Source organism: Centropristis striata, chromosome 9 (genome assembly GCF_030273125.1).
Source record: "Centropristis striata isolate RG_2023a ecotype Rhode Island chromosome 9, C.striata_1.0, whole genome shotgun sequence".
NCBI classification, from domain to species: Eukaryota; Metazoa; Chordata; class Actinopteri; order Perciformes; family Serranidae; genus Centropristis; species Centropristis striata.
Window position 1 is genome coordinate 20,403,828 of NC_081525.1, and position 20,684 is coordinate 20,424,511.

Sequence of the window (20,684 nt, forward strand, 5' to 3'; positions counted from 1 at the left end):
TGCTGCTCATTAATGTCCCAGAAACACAGTTCCCCAACCTGACATACTGTGATCTTCCTGTCAGGTAATCTGTGATCCAGGAGATGAAGGAAAGATCCACTCCCATCTCTGTGAGCTTGTTTTTAAGTATGTTGGGTTGGATGGTGTTGAATCCGCTTGAAAAAAATCAAAGAACATGATTCTCACATAATCGCCAGTTTCCTCCAGATGAGCAGGGCACGGTGAAGCATGTAGAGGACAGCATCCTTCACTCCCATGTGTTGTTTGTATGCAAACTGCAGGGGGTAGAGTTTGTCTTTGACTTCAGCTCTCAGTAGACGTAGAATCAGCTGCTCCAAGGTCTTCATGATGCGAGAAGTGAGGGCTACTGGTCTGTAGTCATTAAATTCAGCTGGATATTTTATTTTTGGTACCGGCACAACGCAGGAAACTCGCCCCAACTGTAGACTGAGGTTGAAGATCTTGTGGAGAGGTTGACACAGTTGGGCAGCACATTCCTTGAGCAGCCTTGGACACACACCATCTGGGCCAGCAGCTTTCCTAGAGCAAAGTCTTCCCTGTTCCTACCTCACTCCCATCTCTGTGACAGACAAGGGTGGAGGCTCAGGTGTAAGAGTGGGGGTGGATGCTGCTTTGGAGATGTACACATGTTGAAGAGGAAGAGGAGGAGGAGGAGGAGGAGGAGGAGGAGGAGGAGGTTAATACAAGCGATTTTCTTTCAACAAAACACAATGTAATTTGTAAGCTTGAATTTTTCACGCCTCTGACAGACGTTGCTTTCTGACTCCTCATTTTTTAATCTGCTATGATGAAGGGTTCTAGCAGAATTTCACTTGTCTGTAGTGTAGAGAGTGTATCTGGATCTTAGAGTCTATCTCACTCAATATCAGCTGGTATTGGCTCCAGCCCCCTGTGACCCAAGTTCGGATAAGCAGTTAAGGATAATGAATGAATGAATAAATGAATGGCTCATATTTTCTGTCATCTACCAGGAAGTCGCAGCTCTTGCCAATAACTACACTCTTGTTGCAGTCTTAAGCAACAAAATGTTAAAATGTAATCCAGGAAGTCATGACAGAACTGCTAAGAGGATATTACACAGAGCTGCTAGGTATTATAAGCTAGTTTGCATGTTTTATATGAGGCCTTCTGGTGGCTGAGTGGCACCATATAACCACATGACATCAAACCACAAAGTCACCAACCTCAGTGCATATCCGCATCTCTCTCTCTGTCCTGTCAATTCCTGTCTCTCTATACTATCAACTGTCCAATAAAGGCCATAATGCCACAAAAAAATCTTTGAAAATGTGATTGTGAATGAATGAATGAATGAATAAAAACTGAAATAGAACTTAAAGGTTGAACATTGAAGCCACAGTGAAGGAAATATCTGAACCATATTTCCCTCCAAAAACTGTAGTATTGGAGGGAAATATGTCTCTGAAACTTTCACTGATTCACGTGAGGTTGTGTGTGTGTGTGTGTGTGTGTGTGTGTGTGTGTGTGTGTGTGTGTGTGTGTGTGTGTGTGTGTGTGTGTGTGTGTGTGTGTGTGTGTGTGTGTGTGTGTGTGTGTGTGTGTGTGTGTGTGTGTGTGTGTGTGTGTGTGTGTGTGTGTGTGTGTGTGTGTGTGTGTGTATGCATACATACATGTAAATGTGTGCAGAATTCAACCTGTTTGTGTGTGTGTGTGTGTGTGTGGAGTTGTTGTTCTAAAGTGACGGTTAACCTTGCAGGGAAGTTGTAGAAGTTTCCTGTTTGACACATCAGCCACTACTTCTCTCTGTTGTCTTCTTGTTCACTTGTTCTCTCTCTAACAGAGCACACCCACTTTAACTGAGTCTCTGGTATCTTTTTTTGTTTTTCACTGCACTTCCAATATACTAAAATCTCTTCAAACCTGCCTCTGTATTTGCCTTTTCAGTTAATGATAGACACCCCAACTTCCCCAGTCACCAGCGGCCTGCCTCTCTTCTTTGTGATCACAGTAACTGCTATAAAACAGGTGAGAACACAAGGACATAGCAGCTTCCTCTTTGTTGTGCTAAAAAATGGGGAACTAACATGCTGTATCATTAAAAAAGATATCATTCAAATAGATGAATAAAGAATAAACTTTTACTTACTTTTTACTTGCCAAACATGGAACACAACTACAAAGGAAGCACAAAACCCTGCACCCTCAGGGATAAACAAAGGCAAAAAAATAGTCTTCTCATAGGTTACAAAACAATACAATAAGCAAAACAATCAGCACCAGCCACTTAATCTAAATGAATGTCTACAATATTTTCGCTGACCAAATGAAATATTGTACATACTCACATACAGCTTATACACACCTCTATGAGTTGTATTGCACACACATATGGTGCATCTCAATGAATTTTAATATCATAGAAAAGTTTGTCAGTAATTCAATTCAAAAAGTGGAAGTAACACATTATATAGATCCATTACACACAGAAAGAAACAGTTTATTAATTGATTTAATGTCTTCTAAGTATAATGATTATGGCTTACATTTAATGAAGAACTAAAATTCAGTGTCCCCCAAAAAAATGCAATATTACAAAAGACCAATTTTAAAAAGTATGTTTAATAGGGAAATATTGGCCTCTGAAAAGAATGTCCATCTATATGCACTTGACTTTACTTGAACTACTGGAAATTGACTTTTCCATGATATTCTAATTTATTATGATGCACCTGTACAGACATGCACTTTAAGCCATTCTTTTTGTGATCGTTTATTGAACAAATGTCTTCTTTAGGGCTACGAGGACTGGCTGAGACACAAGGCGGACAACGAGGTGAATGGAGCTCCAGTGTTTGTGGTCCGCAGTGGGAGTCTGGTCCAGACAAGATCTAAGAACATCAGGGTAAGATGGCAAAAAAAACACCCTAAAATAACTTCATTATACCAGTTATTCAGAGATTTACATTGTGTTTATGAACAGGGCATTACCTCTACCAGAGCGAAGCAATATGTTTGTTAATGGGGAAAACTTGTACTTAAAAGTAGCTAAAAATAGCTTTTTCGCACCTCATAGTCAATAGGCATAAATGCCTTCAGCTCAGCTGTTAAATTCCTGGTACTAGTAGTATTTCTCGAGAGCCAGTATGTGTAGAAAGATAATAAAAGACAATGTTGTCAATGAAAAGAGAACTGTTTCATGTGGTAGGAGTGCAAGAACCTGAGGTGTTCAGAGTGTTCATATCTCTATTAAATGCCACTGTTTGTTTAATGTCCATACATAGTCAATATCAGACTGGTTGGCATTTATTTTTCACTCTTAAAGACTGCTGAGTACCATAGTACCCAGTTCTGAAGCTGGTTTGCATACAAACAGCCCGCAATATCATAAATAAGCAACTGTTGCAAAACAAAAGCAGCATGGCTAATTATGCACAGCGTCTCAGCTGATCATAAACATTGTGATCATGAATGAACCGGCATTGCTAACTGTGCACAGAGTGTCCGGTGCCACAGATCGCTATGTTGGTGTTTGTTTGATGCTTGTTCTGTTTTTTATTTCTATTTTCTTATATATAAAAGGTTTACTTGAACTAAAAACGAAAATAAAAACATATAGTGAAAAGTTATGTAGATGCTTGAGTATTTTAGAGAGCAAAGACGACCTTTGCAAAAAAAAATAATTGAAAAGACAAAAAACAAAAATGCAATAGATGCAATAAAACAGCTGTTTAAAATCCTTCTCCTGTAAAACAGTATTGGTTGAGCATTCAAATGTGAGCATTTGGTGCTGAATTCTTATGAATTAGTATTTCTTAAGCAGGTGTCAAGTAACCTAACCTGGAACATGTTTCACACACTGCACGTGAATTGGCTGAAGCTCAAATAAAATTTCAGTCAAAATATATATTTTTTTAATTTAATCCATGAATAAGTCTGTTCTGTTACCTTTCCGCTGACTGATTAGGTATCTGCCTCCTGCAACTGTAAAGTCCTGCAACTCCTGTAACTCAGAACATTGTAGTGCACACAAATCATCAGAGGTCAGGCTTCTCAGACACTGTAACAAGTGTGTCTGGAGCCAACTTAACACTACTGAATGACGTGTCCTTTAGTCAGTCAGTCAATAAACCTCCCAAGCTTGTCAAGCGCACTTGATATTGTTTACCCAGTCACTGCCTGGAGACTGACTGTCTACAGGAGTCAGTTATTTTCTTCTTTGTGCATGTCTACTACACACACACAAAAAAAATAGAAACCAAAATGGAAAGATTTTAATTTTTTAGTAATACGGTTATTTTACTAATATTCAGTTGACAAATGTTTTTACACTTTGGTTCTGTACAAAAATAAGTTGAATTATCTAAAAAGCTGGAAATAGAAAAAAAACTGATAAAGAATTAAATTCAACACCCAAAAATGTAATTTAAGTGCAATTTAAGACCTTAATTCTGAACTGTTGAACAACTGTTGCAAGTTGCTATAAAAGTTAAACAGTATCGACCTTCATGTGTATGTGTGTTTTCTGCCTCTCCGTCCAGGTGGGGGACATTGTTCGTGTAGCTAAAGATGAGACATTCCCAGCTGACCTGGCGTTGCTGTCCTCAGATCGTGCAGATGGCACCTGTCACATCACCACAGCCAGCCTCGATGGAGAGACCAACCTTAAGGTCTGTGTGTGTGTGTGTGTGTGTGTGTGTGTGTCTCTGTGTGTCTCTGTGTGTGTCTGTGTGTGTCTGTGTGTGTCTGTGTGTGTCTGTGTGTGTGTTCTGGCTTTGACTTGCATGCACTGCAACCCTAAACTATTACCCGGAGCAGCTGTATGTGAAAATGCAAATTTCCAATCGGGACCAGACATCAAACAGACTTTACCCTACCAGCCCCTGAGTACAAAGTCTGTGTAATGTCCAATTGAGTGACCAGAGCAGGTCATTATAAGAAGAATTCACCAAGAGTGATTGGGTGCCTTAATGAAATGTGTGATCAGCTGCATCATTTACACGTAGACGCCAAAGAAAATGTCTAACTGGAGAGATTATGAACTTTTGCCATAATCGCCATAAATTCATTGTGACGTGTGACCTGTAACATGGCTGCAATTTACTCTTTGCATCCTACCCTGCCTCCTGCATGCTCTACCAAGGCACTACGCCTAGCCAAAACCAAATGAAATAATTCCACTAAATGAGAACAGGTTTTCACAGACGGACTATTACTAATATTTTAGCGCAAACAACCATTTGATTGAGTAAACAAGTTTGCAGCACAGTTGCAACCAATCCTGTGATTCAAAGCCGCAAATGCCACAAGCCAGCTGCTGGTGCCCTGTGGAGTGTAAACAAACAGAAGTTGCATTCAGTAAAAAAAAAAATTACATAAAACTGCACAAGGTATTTTAAGTTGTGTCGCTGCATGCTTAGAGGCCTTGCATCATTTAGATTCAATTAAAAGCTGCTACATGGAAATGGTTTATATATTTTTGGGAATTAGTCTTTAATAGGGCAGAATATAAAGTGTGGTTGGCAGACTTTTGGTATGTGTCTGTCACATAACATTAATTAAGAAAGTCCTCTCCTCTCTCCTCTCCTCTCCTCTCCTCTCCTCTCCTCTCCTCTCCTCTCCTCTCCTCTCCTCTCCTCTCCTCTCCCGTCTCGCCAGAGGTTATGTTGCCTAATTGCCTTTCTAATGAGATGCTGCTGCTTCCGTTAGAGGCTATTGCAGTATGATGAAAAGCAGAAATATGTTGAGTACAATCTTCAAACCTTTTGTTATCTTTATAAACTGCTGTCAACTGCAGCGTGTGTATGCTGTACAGTATATTACAGTGATACTGCAGTATTACACTCTTATCATTTCTCTTCTTTTTCCTTTACGAGTGCTCAAAGCCAGCCTGCCAAAAAATACTGTGGCTACAGTATTATTGGATCAGATTCACGTGATCAGATTCATGTGATCCAATAATCTGAAATAAGTTTGGGAAAAGAGCTCAGTCGTCTGGGCAGCGTCAGAATATATTGTGTGTGTTAAAGAAGGTTGTGGGATTAAAAAGCAGTGGTCTTAAATTGAGACAACTCAGGGATACATTTAAGGATGTTCCCCTTTGATAGTAGTGAAAGCTGCTGATGGGTTTGATACATCTCACTACTCAACTAGCATTGCGCTTCCCTGTGTTACTCAAACATTCAGTGATTCTTCTTCCTGGGGGCATGGTTCAATAGGTGAACACATCTCACATTGTCCTTACTTGTTAGGCCAGGATGACAGTTGTGGTGCAGCCTCCCCTCTGCAGAGCAGCGGCAACTGACTAAACCAGTTGTTTAATAAATACAAAGCTTTTTGTTCTAACTATAGATCTATTTGTTTGGATCTTTGCACCGTCTTTAGTTTGAAAGTCTTATGTTATGTCCAGTTTTAAACAATGCATCCCTTTGTATCAGCATTTAACTGTATCCGTGTGTTGTGTTTGTTTTTAGACTCACTACTCCGTGGCGGAGACAGCAGTGTGTCAGTCGGTATCTCAGCTGGAGGCTCTGCAGGCCGTGGTGGAGTGTCAACAACCGGAAGCTGACCTGTACAGGTAATCTGATCCTGTGTACACACAGGTCTAGTGTGGAGTCACATACGCCCAGCGAGAGGTGTTCTTCAAATTTACAATTTGATTAGACCCTTGATTTTAAAGTTTTGATTTGTTTCAGTTGTTTCATTTTTTTCATAGCACTCACAGCTATGCCATTGTGCCACTGCTAGACTAGGGAGTCTTGATTTGTAGCACAAGTGATCATAAGTTTTCATGGCCTAACTGTCACTGACATTTACATTTTTTAGAATGTACCACACTACGGACATAGGTCAAATTTAGTTGATATCGATCAATCTTTTGATTTCACTAACTACAATTTTTTTTTAAAAGTATATAAAATTGAAATCCTGAAACAAGTGTCCACATCTAATGCCTGCTAACCACATTACAACATTATAAATGAAGATTCTGATCATTTCAATTCTAGCTTTTATTTTTAATTCTATACTGTAAGCAAGATTATTCTTTTGAGTCCTTTGGTTTTTTGGGATCCCCAAAGAACCCTGGAAGTCTCCAGAATCCACTTTAAAAGCCACTATGATTAATACATGGTAGAGATGCAAGCGTTGTGTTATTAAATGGATGACGGGCTAAAATGGCTTTATCACCTCTTCAACAACCCCTCTTTGGTGTCCGTCTCAGCTGGCTACATCCAGATCGATCAGTGTATTTTTAGATCAGGCAGTGTGTCTCTCCCCCCCACACATACCCCCCTTTCTTGGTCGCTGTCTCAGCCTCCCTCTTAACTCTCACTGCGTTTAAATGCACTTAACTAACCCAGCTATTGTCAGTTTTCTGCAACAATCTGATCTCTTCTACATCTTATTATCTAGAGTACTGGTTTCCTTAATCAGGTTAAGGGATTAAGATCAACCCTATTAGTATTCTACTGGAGAAACCTGATTGTATACCGCTCATCTTTAGGTTATTAAAAACAAAGTATCTATGTGGCAGCAGTGCGGCAGGATGACAGGGAAGATCTGTACTCATTGTAATGCACCCTTGTTTTAAGTATAATTGAAAGTCCAACTGAAATTGACAGGTCTACAATATTCTCTAAGTGCTCAAAAAAAAAAGAACATGCGGGCTGCAGAGGCATTAATCTAATACATTTAAAATATGTCAGAGAACAGGGGAAGAATATGATTACTGACCAGCTGCACATGAACACAGCTTTTACAGTAATCACATTATTGAAGTGCATGTATAAGCCTTTCTTAGAGTTTCTCCATTTACATGATTTCTTCCAGTAGCCTGGTTTCCTGTGTGCATGGGAACTTGGTGAATGTCTCTTTAACACTACTCAACTAAAATGCCTTTGGTGTTTTCCAGGTTTGTCGGTCGGATTACGGTGACTCAGCAAGGAGAGGAGATAGTCAGGTGAGACCACATTTGTCCAGCCGCTTTGGCTAATTAAATGAATAATTATATTTGAGCTAGACAAGGTAAAAACTGCTCTGGAGACCCAGTAAGAGGGATACAGGGCCTTCTGATTAGTATACTGGTGCTAAGGTTATGCCATCTGTCAGTAGTGCAGGATAAACATGACAGCATGTCTGTGTGACTATTTTTTTAATGTAATGTGCAGGTTTTTAGCAGAGGGTTACAAAATGAATAACCGCTGACCTAAATAGACTAAAGTGTCTCAGATATTTAATCAGCAGCGGGCTGCTATGGCATCCAAAGACAAAAATAAGCAAGAAAATTAAAATGATTAATTCCACATGAAGAATATACAAGAACCTCATAGATTGTTGAGTTGTTTTTAGTTTTTGTCAGGGTCCTACATCCATCTTTCTCTGTTTTTATGTTGTTTTTGTTTTATTTTATGTCAGACCGCTGGGTCCAGAGAATTTGCTGCTGCGAGGAGCCCGGTTGAAAAATACCAAAGAGATTTTTGGTGAGTTCAATACAGTTAGAATCAAAAGAAAAGGTCCTGTTGAAGGAAAACCTTGACCTGAGAGTGGAACTGCTAGGAGGGTAGATTGTTTCTTAGCAAGGGATGTTACAGTTGAATCGCGAAAGAAAGAATAAATTTAGCTGCTCGACAACAAGTTGCTTCTGAAATGATTCCAGTGATTGATTGATTGATTGATTTTATTTGACCATTCTTGATATAAAAAAATATGAAACAGCAACCTGTGTCATACGTAATATAAATAGATAAAAAAATAGTCAGGGATGACACAATAAAGCCCTAAGGCTTATTTCCATTGTGGTCCCTAAAGTGAACATCAGAAGCATGATGGTAGAGTGAAGTGAAGTGTATATGAAGTGAAGTGAATAGATCCTATTCATTTCAAGAGTCAAGAGTATCAAGAGTTGTGGCCGCATTTTGCATATTGAATAGGGCGCAACATGTTTACTGACTAATTGCCATGTCCAAATTTTCATATTGACAACTTAACCTCAACTTTATGCAAATGAGGTCTGTCCATCGCAACACAACAGGTTTGGGAAACTCTGATCAAACTGTCAGACTGGGCAGTGCTGACCTAATATGAATCTGTTTCCATGTTCCTTTTTTTTTCTTTTTTTTTACTTCAAATATTTTCAGAAACATATTTTAGTGATCTTTCTTGCTGTAAAATCGATCCAAAACCAAATGCCTGGCCAGAGCAAACCCGACCATTTGGGGTTTTAGCTCATATTTCCATTTTTTGCCGGATCTGATGTCTTTGTTTTTATCTCCAGCATGATAGAGAGGTTACACAGCCACACTGCTGTGGTGGACACAAACAAAGCAGGCTCAATGGAAAATGTGGGTAGAACAGGCCACAGATCACATGGCTGAAGTTTGTTTATGTCAACCAAAGACTTTTGTAGCAATGCCCCAGTACTTCACTAAATAAGATCATTTTGTTCTCATGACTTGAGCGAGTTGGTTATTTTGTCTAATGGTTTAATATCCTATAAGCCTGTAATGCTTCAACCCACTGTGTGCTGTTGCAGGTGTGGCGGTTTACACAGGGATGGAGTCCAAGATGGCCCTCAACTATAAGTGCAAGTCCCAGAAACGCTCTGCAGTCGAGAAGTGAGTTTCCTTCTGTTGTCTGACAGAGTCAGAAAAATATTTCTGTTTTAAGATTTAACATTCAACCTTAAAATATTTTCAGGTCCATGAATACCTTCCTAATCATCTACCTGGGCATCTTGCTGTTCGAGGCTGTGCTCAGCACCATCCTGAAGTATGCCTGGCAGGCTGAGGACAAATGGGACGAGCCTTTCTACAACCAAAAGACAGAGCAAGAGAGAAACAGCAGTCCGGTAAGACTTCTTCCCATTAGGCCTCAGAAGAATGCATTCTCATTGATTTTCCTTTTGTAAGTGGTGCAGGCTTTAAGCCCCAGAGATAAGAAGAGGTGAGATTTTAGTCTGCATTCTACCTCTTTTTCTCTTTTTCTTTTTTCTCCACTTTATCTCCACTCCAAATAATAATGGGCTTTTTCTCTCTCCTGCCAATATAGGTTAATATAGAGAATTAGTGAAGATATAAAGACACACTGGAATCGAAATGTACACACTTACACACACAAAGTCCTAGAAGGGCGGTGGGAAAGCAGTTTTCTTGTCTCTAGATTTTGTGACAAGGCTTAAGAGAGGAAGTGCCTTTCATGGGGACAGTCTGTCAGCCTATCAGCCTACCTGCCAACACTAATCAGTCAGAGAGAACAGCAGCCTCTATGTATTGAGACAGAGAGGGAAAAAAATCCCAGTCCAGTACACTGGCTTCCCTCCTCCCTGGAGACATAGAGAGGAATACCACCAACAAATTAATGGCTGTGTTGTTACATTCAGTATAACAGGTGCTCCACAAACCCGCTAGCCCTGTTACAGTGTTTATCCTTTACCAGTGACTGCATGTCTCCACATCACAGCTATCTACTTTCTCCAAGGAATCTACCTGTCTTTAAGAAGTTCAGAATATAATCTTACTCTAGCCAAGTCCAAATAAATATATTTTTTTATGTTTGTTTAGTAATCAGAGCTCAATTTCAGATCTAAAATCATAAATGTGGCTATTGCACAACTGCTGAGACTCTGTCTCTCAGTCTGTGATCCTCTCACTCTCCTTTCCTGTCACATAAAGCAATTAACGCCATAATGGGAATAAATTGCCCTGCCCGCTTTGATTTAGAAGGACCAGTGATCAGACAATCATTATGTGTGTGGCTTAGAGGTGTATTAAGCAAATGTATTTCAAGATCTCAATCCTTTCCTTCACTGACAGAATTATGTTACATTGTGCATTAGAAAATTGCAAAGCTGTATTTTTCATATCAGATGGAACATGGCTAACTAAACAGATCAGTTGACAACATTTTTATTTTTACATTTTTTTAGGAATTTGTCATGTGTTGTAAACTTCCCTTATTTCCCTGTTTATACCCATCATTATCATCCATTTTGTCTGTCCTCTTTCACCCACTTTTACATCTTGCTTCCAACCACAATTCAAACTCTTTCTATTTGTTACCCTTAAGTTTAGGCAACATGTGTTTATCGCCCTATCTCGTGTCACTTTTGTCCTCATTGTGTTTCCCTCCTCTTGTGTTTCATTCAAATAATTTTTACTGTTCTCCTTCTTCAGATCTTGAAGTTCATCTCAGACTTCTTGGCGTTTCTGGTCCTCTATAACTTCATCATCCCCATCTCGCTCTACGTTACTGTGGAGATGCAGAAGTTCCTGGGCTCCTTTTTCATTGGCTGGGATTTGGACCTTTACCACGAGGAGAGTGACCAGAAGGCTCAGGTCAACACCTCTGACCTCAATGAGGAGCTAGGCCAGGTATGGAATAGTAGTGTAGGAGCACACATACACTCGGACTAAACATTCATGAATATTGTATTGTATATAAACAACATATATTCACTGTTTTCTTGAAAATAGCATTCCAGACTAATATTATGTAATATCTGAAGTATAATGTATATCAAATATGCCTATTTGCATATAGGAAGAAACTTAAAACAGGCATAATTCATTTATAATTCAAGTGTATTAGTATTTTTTCATAAAAATAAAAAAAATGTAAAATAAGAAAATAAAATAACAAAGTCATGTAAAACCATTGTATTTTATACGTAGGTAAAGAACATCATTGAAATATGAACAATGTTTATTGCGATTTTTTAGTTTAAGACACTTTTGGATTATTAAACATGTCCTGGATTATTGCTGTTCTTGAAGATATAAACATAACAGGAGGGTTAAGTACATATTTCACCCATAAAAAATCATTTCAAGAGTATGAAAGAGATTTTAAATTCTGCCTCACCTTTATTAGTTAGCTCCATAATACTCAACTTCTGTGTGCGTCTGTGTGTCCCTCTTTCCCAGGTGGAGTATGTGTTTACAGATAAGACGGGTACGTTAACGGAAAATGAGATGCAGTTCCGTGAGTGTTCAATTAATGGAATCAAGTACCGAGAAGTTAACGGCAAACTGGTACCAGAGGGGATGACCGACGATTCACCAGACGGTTCTACGCCTCACCTGGTAAATCACATACTGTGCATATGCATTATATACATTTTCTTTTGACAGACTTATGCTGTACATATAAACTTGCTCTCAGTGCTGCCATGAAACAAGAATGACCAAAGACTTAGGACTTAATTAACCTCTAATGTTAGAGATGTGTTTTTGCCTCAGTCTACTAGATGTAATCAACAGTAGATAATTGGATGAATGCATCTGTGTTACGAAGTAGAACTGTAAAAATCCAAGTAGTGATCACTGTGATTTCACAGCTGATTGATAAAGTTAATTGTTGTATACAGCATTGGAACAAAATGTGCAAACTTACAGTTAGTTCTTTCACCCAAATCAACCTCTGCTTAAGAAAGAGCTTGATAAATGAAGTGACTCTGAATCTCAATATGTTTACAATGATGTGCAGTATGTCACTGTATAGAATAAGAACTGATTGTGTTTCTTCCTCTCTCCTTGATGTCTCTCCATTCAGATCGGTGAAGAATTGTTATTTCTCAAGGCGGTGTCATTGTGTCACACGGTTCAGATCAGCTACGACCAGCCAGACTGCCTGGTTGGGGGAGGAGACCCATTCTCCCATGTCAACGGTTTCTCTTCCAATCACATGGAGTACTACGCCTCTTCGCCGGACGAGAAAGCTTTAGTAGAGGCAACAAAGAGGTAAGGTTACACTAGAGTTTCTTTAATAAACTTCTCTTCTGTAAATTTAGTGCATGGGTTGAAGACTAGAGATGTTCCGATACCATTTTTTTTTTCAGAACTTGAAAGTCGAAACTTGGAGCTCGGAACAACATTGAAAATTGTCGTGAAAAAAGTCGTATAGACCTAGAACGCACTATTAGCCACCTGACTTTCTATGTGCGCTGCAATGTAAATAGTATAACTAACGGAACATTACTCCTCTGTTTTACCGACTATGTTTGTCGCTGAAAATAGGGGGGACGAATCGGGATCACTTTGAATCTGGGGGGGGGACATATCCCCCCCGTCCCTAGTGGTATCTGCGCGCATGCTGGTGGGAGATTCCAGTGTGAAATATTGCCACACCACTGACATGATAGTGCTACTTAGCTTAGCTCAAAGCCTCGCGTCAACCTGCTTTGGCACACGTGTGTGTCTGTTGTGTCTGTGTTATGTAATCAATTCCTCCTCGTTCCTCCAAAACAGCAGCTGCAGGTTGCAGCACAGCGCCACTGTTTAAGAGCTCATTTAATAAATTACGTGGTATCGGATCGGTGCCTGGACTCCAGTAATCGCGGATTCCTATGCCAGCATTTTCGGCATTATCGGAGCCATTTCCGATACTGGTATCGGAATCGGAACAACTCTATTGAAGACCCAGCTAAACTAATTGATTTGTGCGAAGGTGCTCCAGCCTTTTAGCCCCACTATGTCCACCAACCATCACCACTGAAAGCCATTTGATACGTCTCACATATTTATGAGCAGTTGTGCTCTATGACTAATTAAAAACACAGAAAATTCAAAGAAGCTATATTCCTTTGGTTGTAGTACTGGCATTTTGTACTTGGTGTTCGGCCACTGTTGATTTTCAAACCTTGATTGTGTCTGCATGACTTTGTAGGGGGAGCAGAGATTGTTTTGACTTGTGGGAGATTTATGGACCTGAATCTGTTATCTCTTTATCCTGCAGTGACAGTTATTGTTATTTATATGACTGAAATCAAGGTTGGCCACACACCTGTTGCTTGAAGAAGCTGCAGTGTTTCCAATACATCAACTGCTTGTGTGCTTCTCAGGCAGTCCAGATGCAGCATCTGCATCAGCCACCAGGTTGATGGTGTTTGTCATTTTCAAAGAACTTAAATATTTTTGATTATTTTGGTTTTCTGTCATTGACATTGTTTGTGAAAGTTTGTCTTGATGCAACCTTGTATGCTACAGCAGAAGTGAATAATGCATCTTTTTTAAAAGATCAGAAACTATGAAAACATAACCCAGTAATAACACCACTACCTTATAAACTACACATGATTAAGGAACATCATTTCAACCCTTAAATGTCAGCGTTTATTTCTTAATATCTCTATATTCATTTATTATGTGAAATCAATAATTCCTCATCTCTGGCTGCCTTTGAATGGAACCTAGAAATAAAATAGTCAGTGAAAGTTCAGTGTGAGAGAAGGATCTAAGGAAATAAGTGCCCCAATCATAATGTGTATTGAGGTGTTATACAGTACTTCCATTTTCACCACATTGCATGAGTTTGTGATTGTTACAACCCAGGAAATGTGTCAATTCAAGTCATTACTTCATTGTCATTGTGCCCAAAACTTGTGAAGGCTATTGGTTATGTGTTATGTCAAGTTTTTTTTTTCTAGAGAGGCTACTGTAGGTTCAAGAGAAGAGTTTGGGCTTTAGTTTAGCCAAAAATCCATGGTCATAAATATATATATACAATTTCTTGACCGTGGCACCAATATGAATGCTGCCTGTCGACACAATGTTTAATTCTACTTACTGCACTACCTGTTCTGGCTGTGTCAGCTACTGAGGGACATTGAAATACTTGTGGGGGTCGGACTGCAGGCCAAATAAAAAAGTGGCACTTACTCGCTTGTTCATTTTATTGTCACGGAAATATACAACAGGCATCCGGGAGTGGTTGAAAACCCTCGAGCATGTCTGTGTGGAAAATGGCTCAGAAGGGGAAAATACATCAATAGAAAGTGACTAGAATCTACTATACCAGTTTGATAAGGAAGGGAGCTACAACACTCCTCCAATTCTACAACACACCTATGGATAATGGATGATCAGACTGTGTTGTATTACAGAACTTCATGATACATGGAGTCAGTGATCCTGGCCTGTGCAGTTTTCATACCATCAAATTTAATTATGTCGAGCAGTGAGGGGCTGCACCCATGACCCAGTGCCTTCATGCTCCATTGAGTCGCAGACAGCCTATCTGTGGTGATTTAAACCGAAAGGAGACACAGTTGGAGCCATAACCTCAATAATCACTCGCAACTATAACACTTAACTTACAGCACCATTGGTCAGATAACACAAAACATATTGGGATTACATTTAGAGCCCAACTAATTTATTGGTCACAGACATATTGGTATCAACGTTTATATTTTCTAATAAGCACAGATATGAAAACTTTTTCACAGAACATATTATACAGAAAATTATGCTTTGGATGATTAGAAATTGTGTAATATAGCTATTTCTATTTAAATGGTCAGCAAACGACTGATACTGAACATACATTACTGTTTAGCAATTTTGGTTTTATTCTTCTTTATTTAAATGCTTAGCTATTGATTATATAGGCCGCCATATTGGTGAATCTTTGTACCCAATCTGGTACAATACCTGATTGTTAAGTGACTTTACAACGAGAAAAACTTTCACCCCGTTTGGAGTCTTGGTCACCTATTAGTTCACCTGCATTTCTGTAGGATGTCCCACCTTTTCCCAATATATAGCTAACGCATGCAGTAAATTGTCAGCACCATCCCTCCATGACCCTGAGGAAGATTAATAACTGGATGAATGAAAGATTGATTGGGGGCTTCATTTTCATGGCAATTGCCAACACAAACTGTGCTCCCACCGTTTAGTGTTGTCCTGACCTTGAAAAGTGCTTTCCCTAAAAAAAGGTGGGAGGAGAGGTGCAAACAGAAAATAATTAGGCAGTGCAAAGCAAGTAGTTGGTATTTTGGTGGAAACTTGGTCTTGCTTAGGACTCTCATCTCAGAAACATCTCAGAAACCATGTTGGTTTCACTTCACCACCAGCCTGTGGTAAATACTAGGATTTACTGCAGTCATATAATAAAACGTAAGTAAGCCATTTTAACTTGAATGCGGGTCGAGCAGTCTGCAATTAAATTAATAGAGTAATTCGTACAGTATCTGTTGGTCACAGCTGCTTTCCAATATACTGTGTGAACAATTCAATTCACGATGTATGATGTAACCATTTACAATGTGAAATGAAGTAAAACTGAAATAGCAGTGGACTCATGGCGTCACATAAGTGGCTTTATCGACATTTTTTATTGTCTATTTTTATGATTGTACAAATGATCAAAATCTGAACCATATGCCTTTGGCTGCAGATTTGATCACTACGTTTTATTCTGCACCACCAAGACTGCAATATAATTTTAGTAAAGATGCATCTTTCCAGTTGTTGATCTGTTGTTGTCATGCTTCACTGTGATTGGTGAGAATAATGAGACCAGTAATGTGACTGGCTGACTGGAACACCTCACCTAGACCTTTTGCTCTTCGCACTGCTGCACATACATCAACCAAAATAGTATGCGCGCTTGGAGACCTACCACATTGCACTTGTCGTTAAAATAGGGCTCTGAATAGCCCGAGGGGAGGGCTATAGCTGAAAGTAAAAAATGTTTTTATCTTTTACAGGCCCAAATACCTTCATAAACCTTCCATCCTTCAAATTGGGTTTTTACCCAGTATTAAAAGGTCAAAATGGCCACTCTCCAAAGAATTCAGCTTTAACTGCTGTCTGTTTTTCCTCAGGATCGGAGTTGCCTTCACTCGCTGCAGTGGAGATATCATGGAGATCAAGACATTTGGCAAGTCAGAGAGGTACGTCTAACCCTGTAAATCTCTTGAACTACAAATACCCAAGCAATTAAAACATGACAGTTTGGCTGCAGACAGAAAAGTGGTGTGAGTTGGCATTGAAAATGAAATGATCACATCAGTCCTTTGAGCCCAAAATCAGGTTAACACCAGTGTGTGTCTTTGCTCTCTCAGATATAAACTACTCCATGTGTTAGAGTTTGATGCAAACCGCAGAAGGATGAGCGTCATACTGCAGACTCCCTCAGGTAAGTCCTCCTTAAAATATGCAGTCATTTTAGCATAATTGACCATATATTGACTACAGCATCTAACGATTAATGCTTGACAAAAGACAAATTGATCTTATGGTGAAACAGCAGACTAGAGCTATAAAAAAGCCAATTAAACAAAAAAAGAGTGAAATTAAACATACATTAAAAAGGTTTGACGCAGTGGTTAAGACGTAAACATTTTTTTGGACAAATTTTTTTGTCCAAAAACATTTGGACATTTTTTTCATTGTATTCATTGTGTGTTCTCAGGGTGTTTATATACATATTTCCATATGTTAACCAAATTTGCTATTTTCCTGCTGTGTTGACTTTCAAGGAGGCAATGTGCTGTTCACCAAGGGCGCAGAGTCGGCCATCTTGCCTTTTACTTCCAGTGGTGAAATCGAAAAGACGAGACTGCACGTTGATGAATTTGCCTTGGTGAGAAATTAAAAAAAAAGTATATATTTATTTATTTATTTATATTACAATACCATTCAGTTGGTAGTGGTCAACAAACAAACACATCACATTTGTTGCAGAACATTTTCTCTGAATGCACAGACAATCTGCAGTTACACAGATATGTTTGCTTTCACTCGATCATATCTTAGTCTTTTAAATGTGCTTTATTTTGTAGTTACTCACAAACAACAGTCTGCTGAGTTGATATCACTATAAATATTTACCTTTTTCTCAAATGAAAGAGGACAGATATTTACGACACATCGAACATACCCTTATACACCACATTTATGTCAGAGAATTTCTTTCCAGAATAATTCCTCTTCAATCTTTATCATGAAACCTTCAAATATCCGACTCTGAAATGCCTTTTGATCCATATGTTGAGAATTGCGTGTCTCTGTGTGGGTAGATCTGGCATTTTCCAACACTGAACTGATTACTTTTGGCTCCATTGCTCTGTGTTCCCATTCGACTATAAATTCTTCACCACAACAAACACGCATACACATATCCAGCCCCCACATCATGTCATTGGACGTCAGTACCCAGGAGTCAGTGCTCTGGACTGGGTTGATTTGTGGTCGTCTACCCCTCAGGCTGGTTCCGTGATTTAAAGCCAAGCTTTGATAATTTGCTTTTCTCTTCTCTCTCTACTTACATTTGACTCGCTTTCCTTCTCTTCTTCTCCTATCCGAATCTTCGAGACTTACTCACATTTATGCCTCAAAATTGTTCTTGCATTTTTACATAAACGATTTATATCATAACCTCTTTCTTTTTACTTTTTTTGTTATCCTCTTCTCCTCTTCATTTCATAATTTGTACATTTTGTCTAATTTCTCCTGTTTTTTCCCTATCCAACCTCGTTCTCCCACTGCAGAAAGGTTTACGGACCTTGGTTGTGGCATGTCGCCATTTCAGCCCAGAGGAGTACATTGAAGTGGACGGGCGTCTGAATGCTGCCCGCACCGCGCTTCAGCAGAGGGAGGAGAGACTGCAGGAGGCCTTCAGCTACATCGAGAGAGACCTGCATCTGCTGGGAGCAACGGGGGTTGAGGACAAGTACGGAGACTAACAAATACATTTAAATATATTGGTGTTGTCCCTGCTGAAAATCAGGTCTCATCCCCTTATGCATATGACGTCTTTCATGTCAAGTTGAAATCTTTACATGTTTTCAGTACAATCCAGACAGAAAGCAGTTGCAGAGTGTAGTGTTGGATGTTGTTTATGTGCAATGTAAATTAACTGATGCAATCATAGGAAGAAGATCGCTCTGAATCAAGATTTGCTGGCTTGCGAGTACAGTACAGCCACTTCAACTGCCCAATTACGATGATATTCAACATACAGTATGATGTCAAATTATGTAACTCACTTTTTTTTTATCGTGTTGCCGCTGGCCGTGACTACATAACATATAGTTCCTGTTTAAATAAAACATATGTTTTATTTCTGCATGGTTAGCTTTAACAACATCTATGCAATGTGGCATCAGATTGAGGTTTTAGTACTTCCTGTGCTTTTCAAGCCACATGAGCATCATGGCTGTATGGATGGCAATGTTGGTCTGATGGTCCAGACTAAAATATCTCAACAACTATTGGATGTATGTGTGTGTGTTCGACATTTAAGAAAAACTAGGGCATTATAAAACAGTGAGAAACAAATGGCCGGGAACAGACAGATAAACACAGTGGGACACTGAGAATCTCCAACAATGTATAGTCAGCAGGGAGAAAGAGACGTCACCTCACTGAGCCTCTTTGAAAATGAATTCTGATATGTGTTTGCATCCGCTCGCCATCTGCTCCTCACATAAGCCTCTCTGTTCTCCCTCTCCATTTATCTCTTCCTCTCTCTATTCTTTCTGCTGCTCTGTTTCTGTATCTGGAATGAATTCCTCCTCAGGCACACATGGTCAGAATCAAAGGATCTTCTCTATTATGGAAGACGAGACTAGAGTTTATCCCTGTTTTGAGCCTAAAATGAATATATTTACACTGACAGGCATGGTCATATTAGATCATATTAATTGTATATTATACATCTTAAGGAGTATTAACTGTTGTTAGAAATGTGATAAGTATTCTTTAAGAAATCAGTAACTCGTCTTCCTCTCATCGGACGTGGATAACATGCACCCATGGATGCCTTACTTATGACTTACTTATCTATAGTCAGTGTTTAACCTAGCGTTGACGCCCCCAGTTTGAAGAAGCAAGCAGCAGTACAGGCATAGAAGCTAAACAATGTACTGCTATGGAAGGGAGCAGCAGCAAAACAGATTTTAGCCAACTATAACAAAAGACCCACCTACAAAACAGTGTATGTTAAGAATATTTTCACTACTCTACCTTGCTGTTAGACACATTTAAAGAAATTGCTGGTCTGCTGCTGTCCCAATCAATTGGTTTGTTTGTGTTTTCTTTGTGACTTTGGTGAATCCAAACTAACTCTTTAAAGCACCAAAGTGACACAATACCACAAACATCTCCAAACTAGTGGAGTTCTGACCACTATCTACTAGGTTATACACCACTGATTATGGATAAGTACCTCATGCAACCACACTTAAAAAAAAAAAACAACTATCCCTTTAAGACATGTCAAATTCTTGCCAATCCCCACATAGGTGTATTGAATTACTCACAAGCCCACGTGGCTTGACCACATTACAACCACAGCATTAAAACACCTCATTTACATGCCAGCTACCTTCATCACCTCATACACCACACGTCTAAAACTTCTCTTTAGCTATCTGTTACGTTGGTGTTGCTCTAATATAATTATATATAGGGATTACTGGAGGCTTTGCATATACAGTACATCTAAAAAATGCATGGGTTATATATTTTCTCTCCCTTGTCTCTCTCAGACTCCAAGACAAAGTCCAGGAGACCATCGAGGCTCTGCGGCTGGCAGGGATCAAAGTTTGGGTGCTGACAGGGGACAAACATGAGACAGCAGTCAGCGTCAGCCTGTCCTGTGGCCACTTCCACAGAACCATGAACATCCTGGAGCTTCTGCAACAGCGTTCTGATAACGAGTGTGCTGAGCAGCTCCGCAGACTGGCCAGGAGGTGAGTGTGATAGTGATTTCAATGTTTTAATGTAAAATATGCACAGTACATCTTAAAATGCATCTTGAAGCCCTGTTTTCTGATAACATAGGAGCTCTTTCACTATTAGTTTATTAGAGTTTGGTTTGAATTCAATAACATCCATTTGATTGGTGCATTACTGTTAAAACTGTCTGGATCTGAACTAGTTCTCATGTTTTTATGATTATAAAACTGGACGATATTC

The 20,684-nt window shown here is 39.3% G+C and overlaps 1 protein-coding gene across 1 annotated transcript in view; it reads left to right on the forward strand.

The window, feature by feature from the left end:
* The window catches only part of atp11b (ATPase phospholipid transporting 11B), a 63,491-nt gene that overhangs the window by 12,911 nt on the left and 29,896 nt on the right, over positions 1-20,684 (forward strand). The window contains exons 4-19 of the mRNA XM_059340592.1: positions 1,927-2,007; positions 2,777-2,884; positions 4,521-4,649; positions 6,453-6,556; positions 7,892-7,939; positions 8,395-8,459; positions 9,512-9,593; positions 9,676-9,826; positions 11,151-11,348; positions 11,901-12,059; positions 12,529-12,716; positions 16,586-16,654; positions 16,826-16,899; positions 17,243-17,346; positions 18,254-18,435; positions 20,255-20,458. Coding sequence (XP_059196575.1) covers positions 1,927-2,007; positions 2,777-2,884; positions 4,521-4,649; positions 6,453-6,556; positions 7,892-7,939; positions 8,395-8,459; positions 9,512-9,593; positions 9,676-9,826; positions 11,151-11,348; positions 11,901-12,059; positions 12,529-12,716; positions 16,586-16,654; positions 16,826-16,899; positions 17,243-17,346; positions 18,254-18,435; positions 20,255-20,458 — 1,946 coding nt within the window. The remainder of the gene's footprint in view (positions 1-1,926; positions 2,008-2,776; positions 2,885-4,520; positions 4,650-6,452; positions 6,557-7,891; positions 7,940-8,394; positions 8,460-9,511; positions 9,594-9,675; positions 9,827-11,150; positions 11,349-11,900; positions 12,060-12,528; positions 12,717-16,585; positions 16,655-16,825; positions 16,900-17,242; positions 17,347-18,253; positions 18,436-20,254; positions 20,459-20,684) is intronic.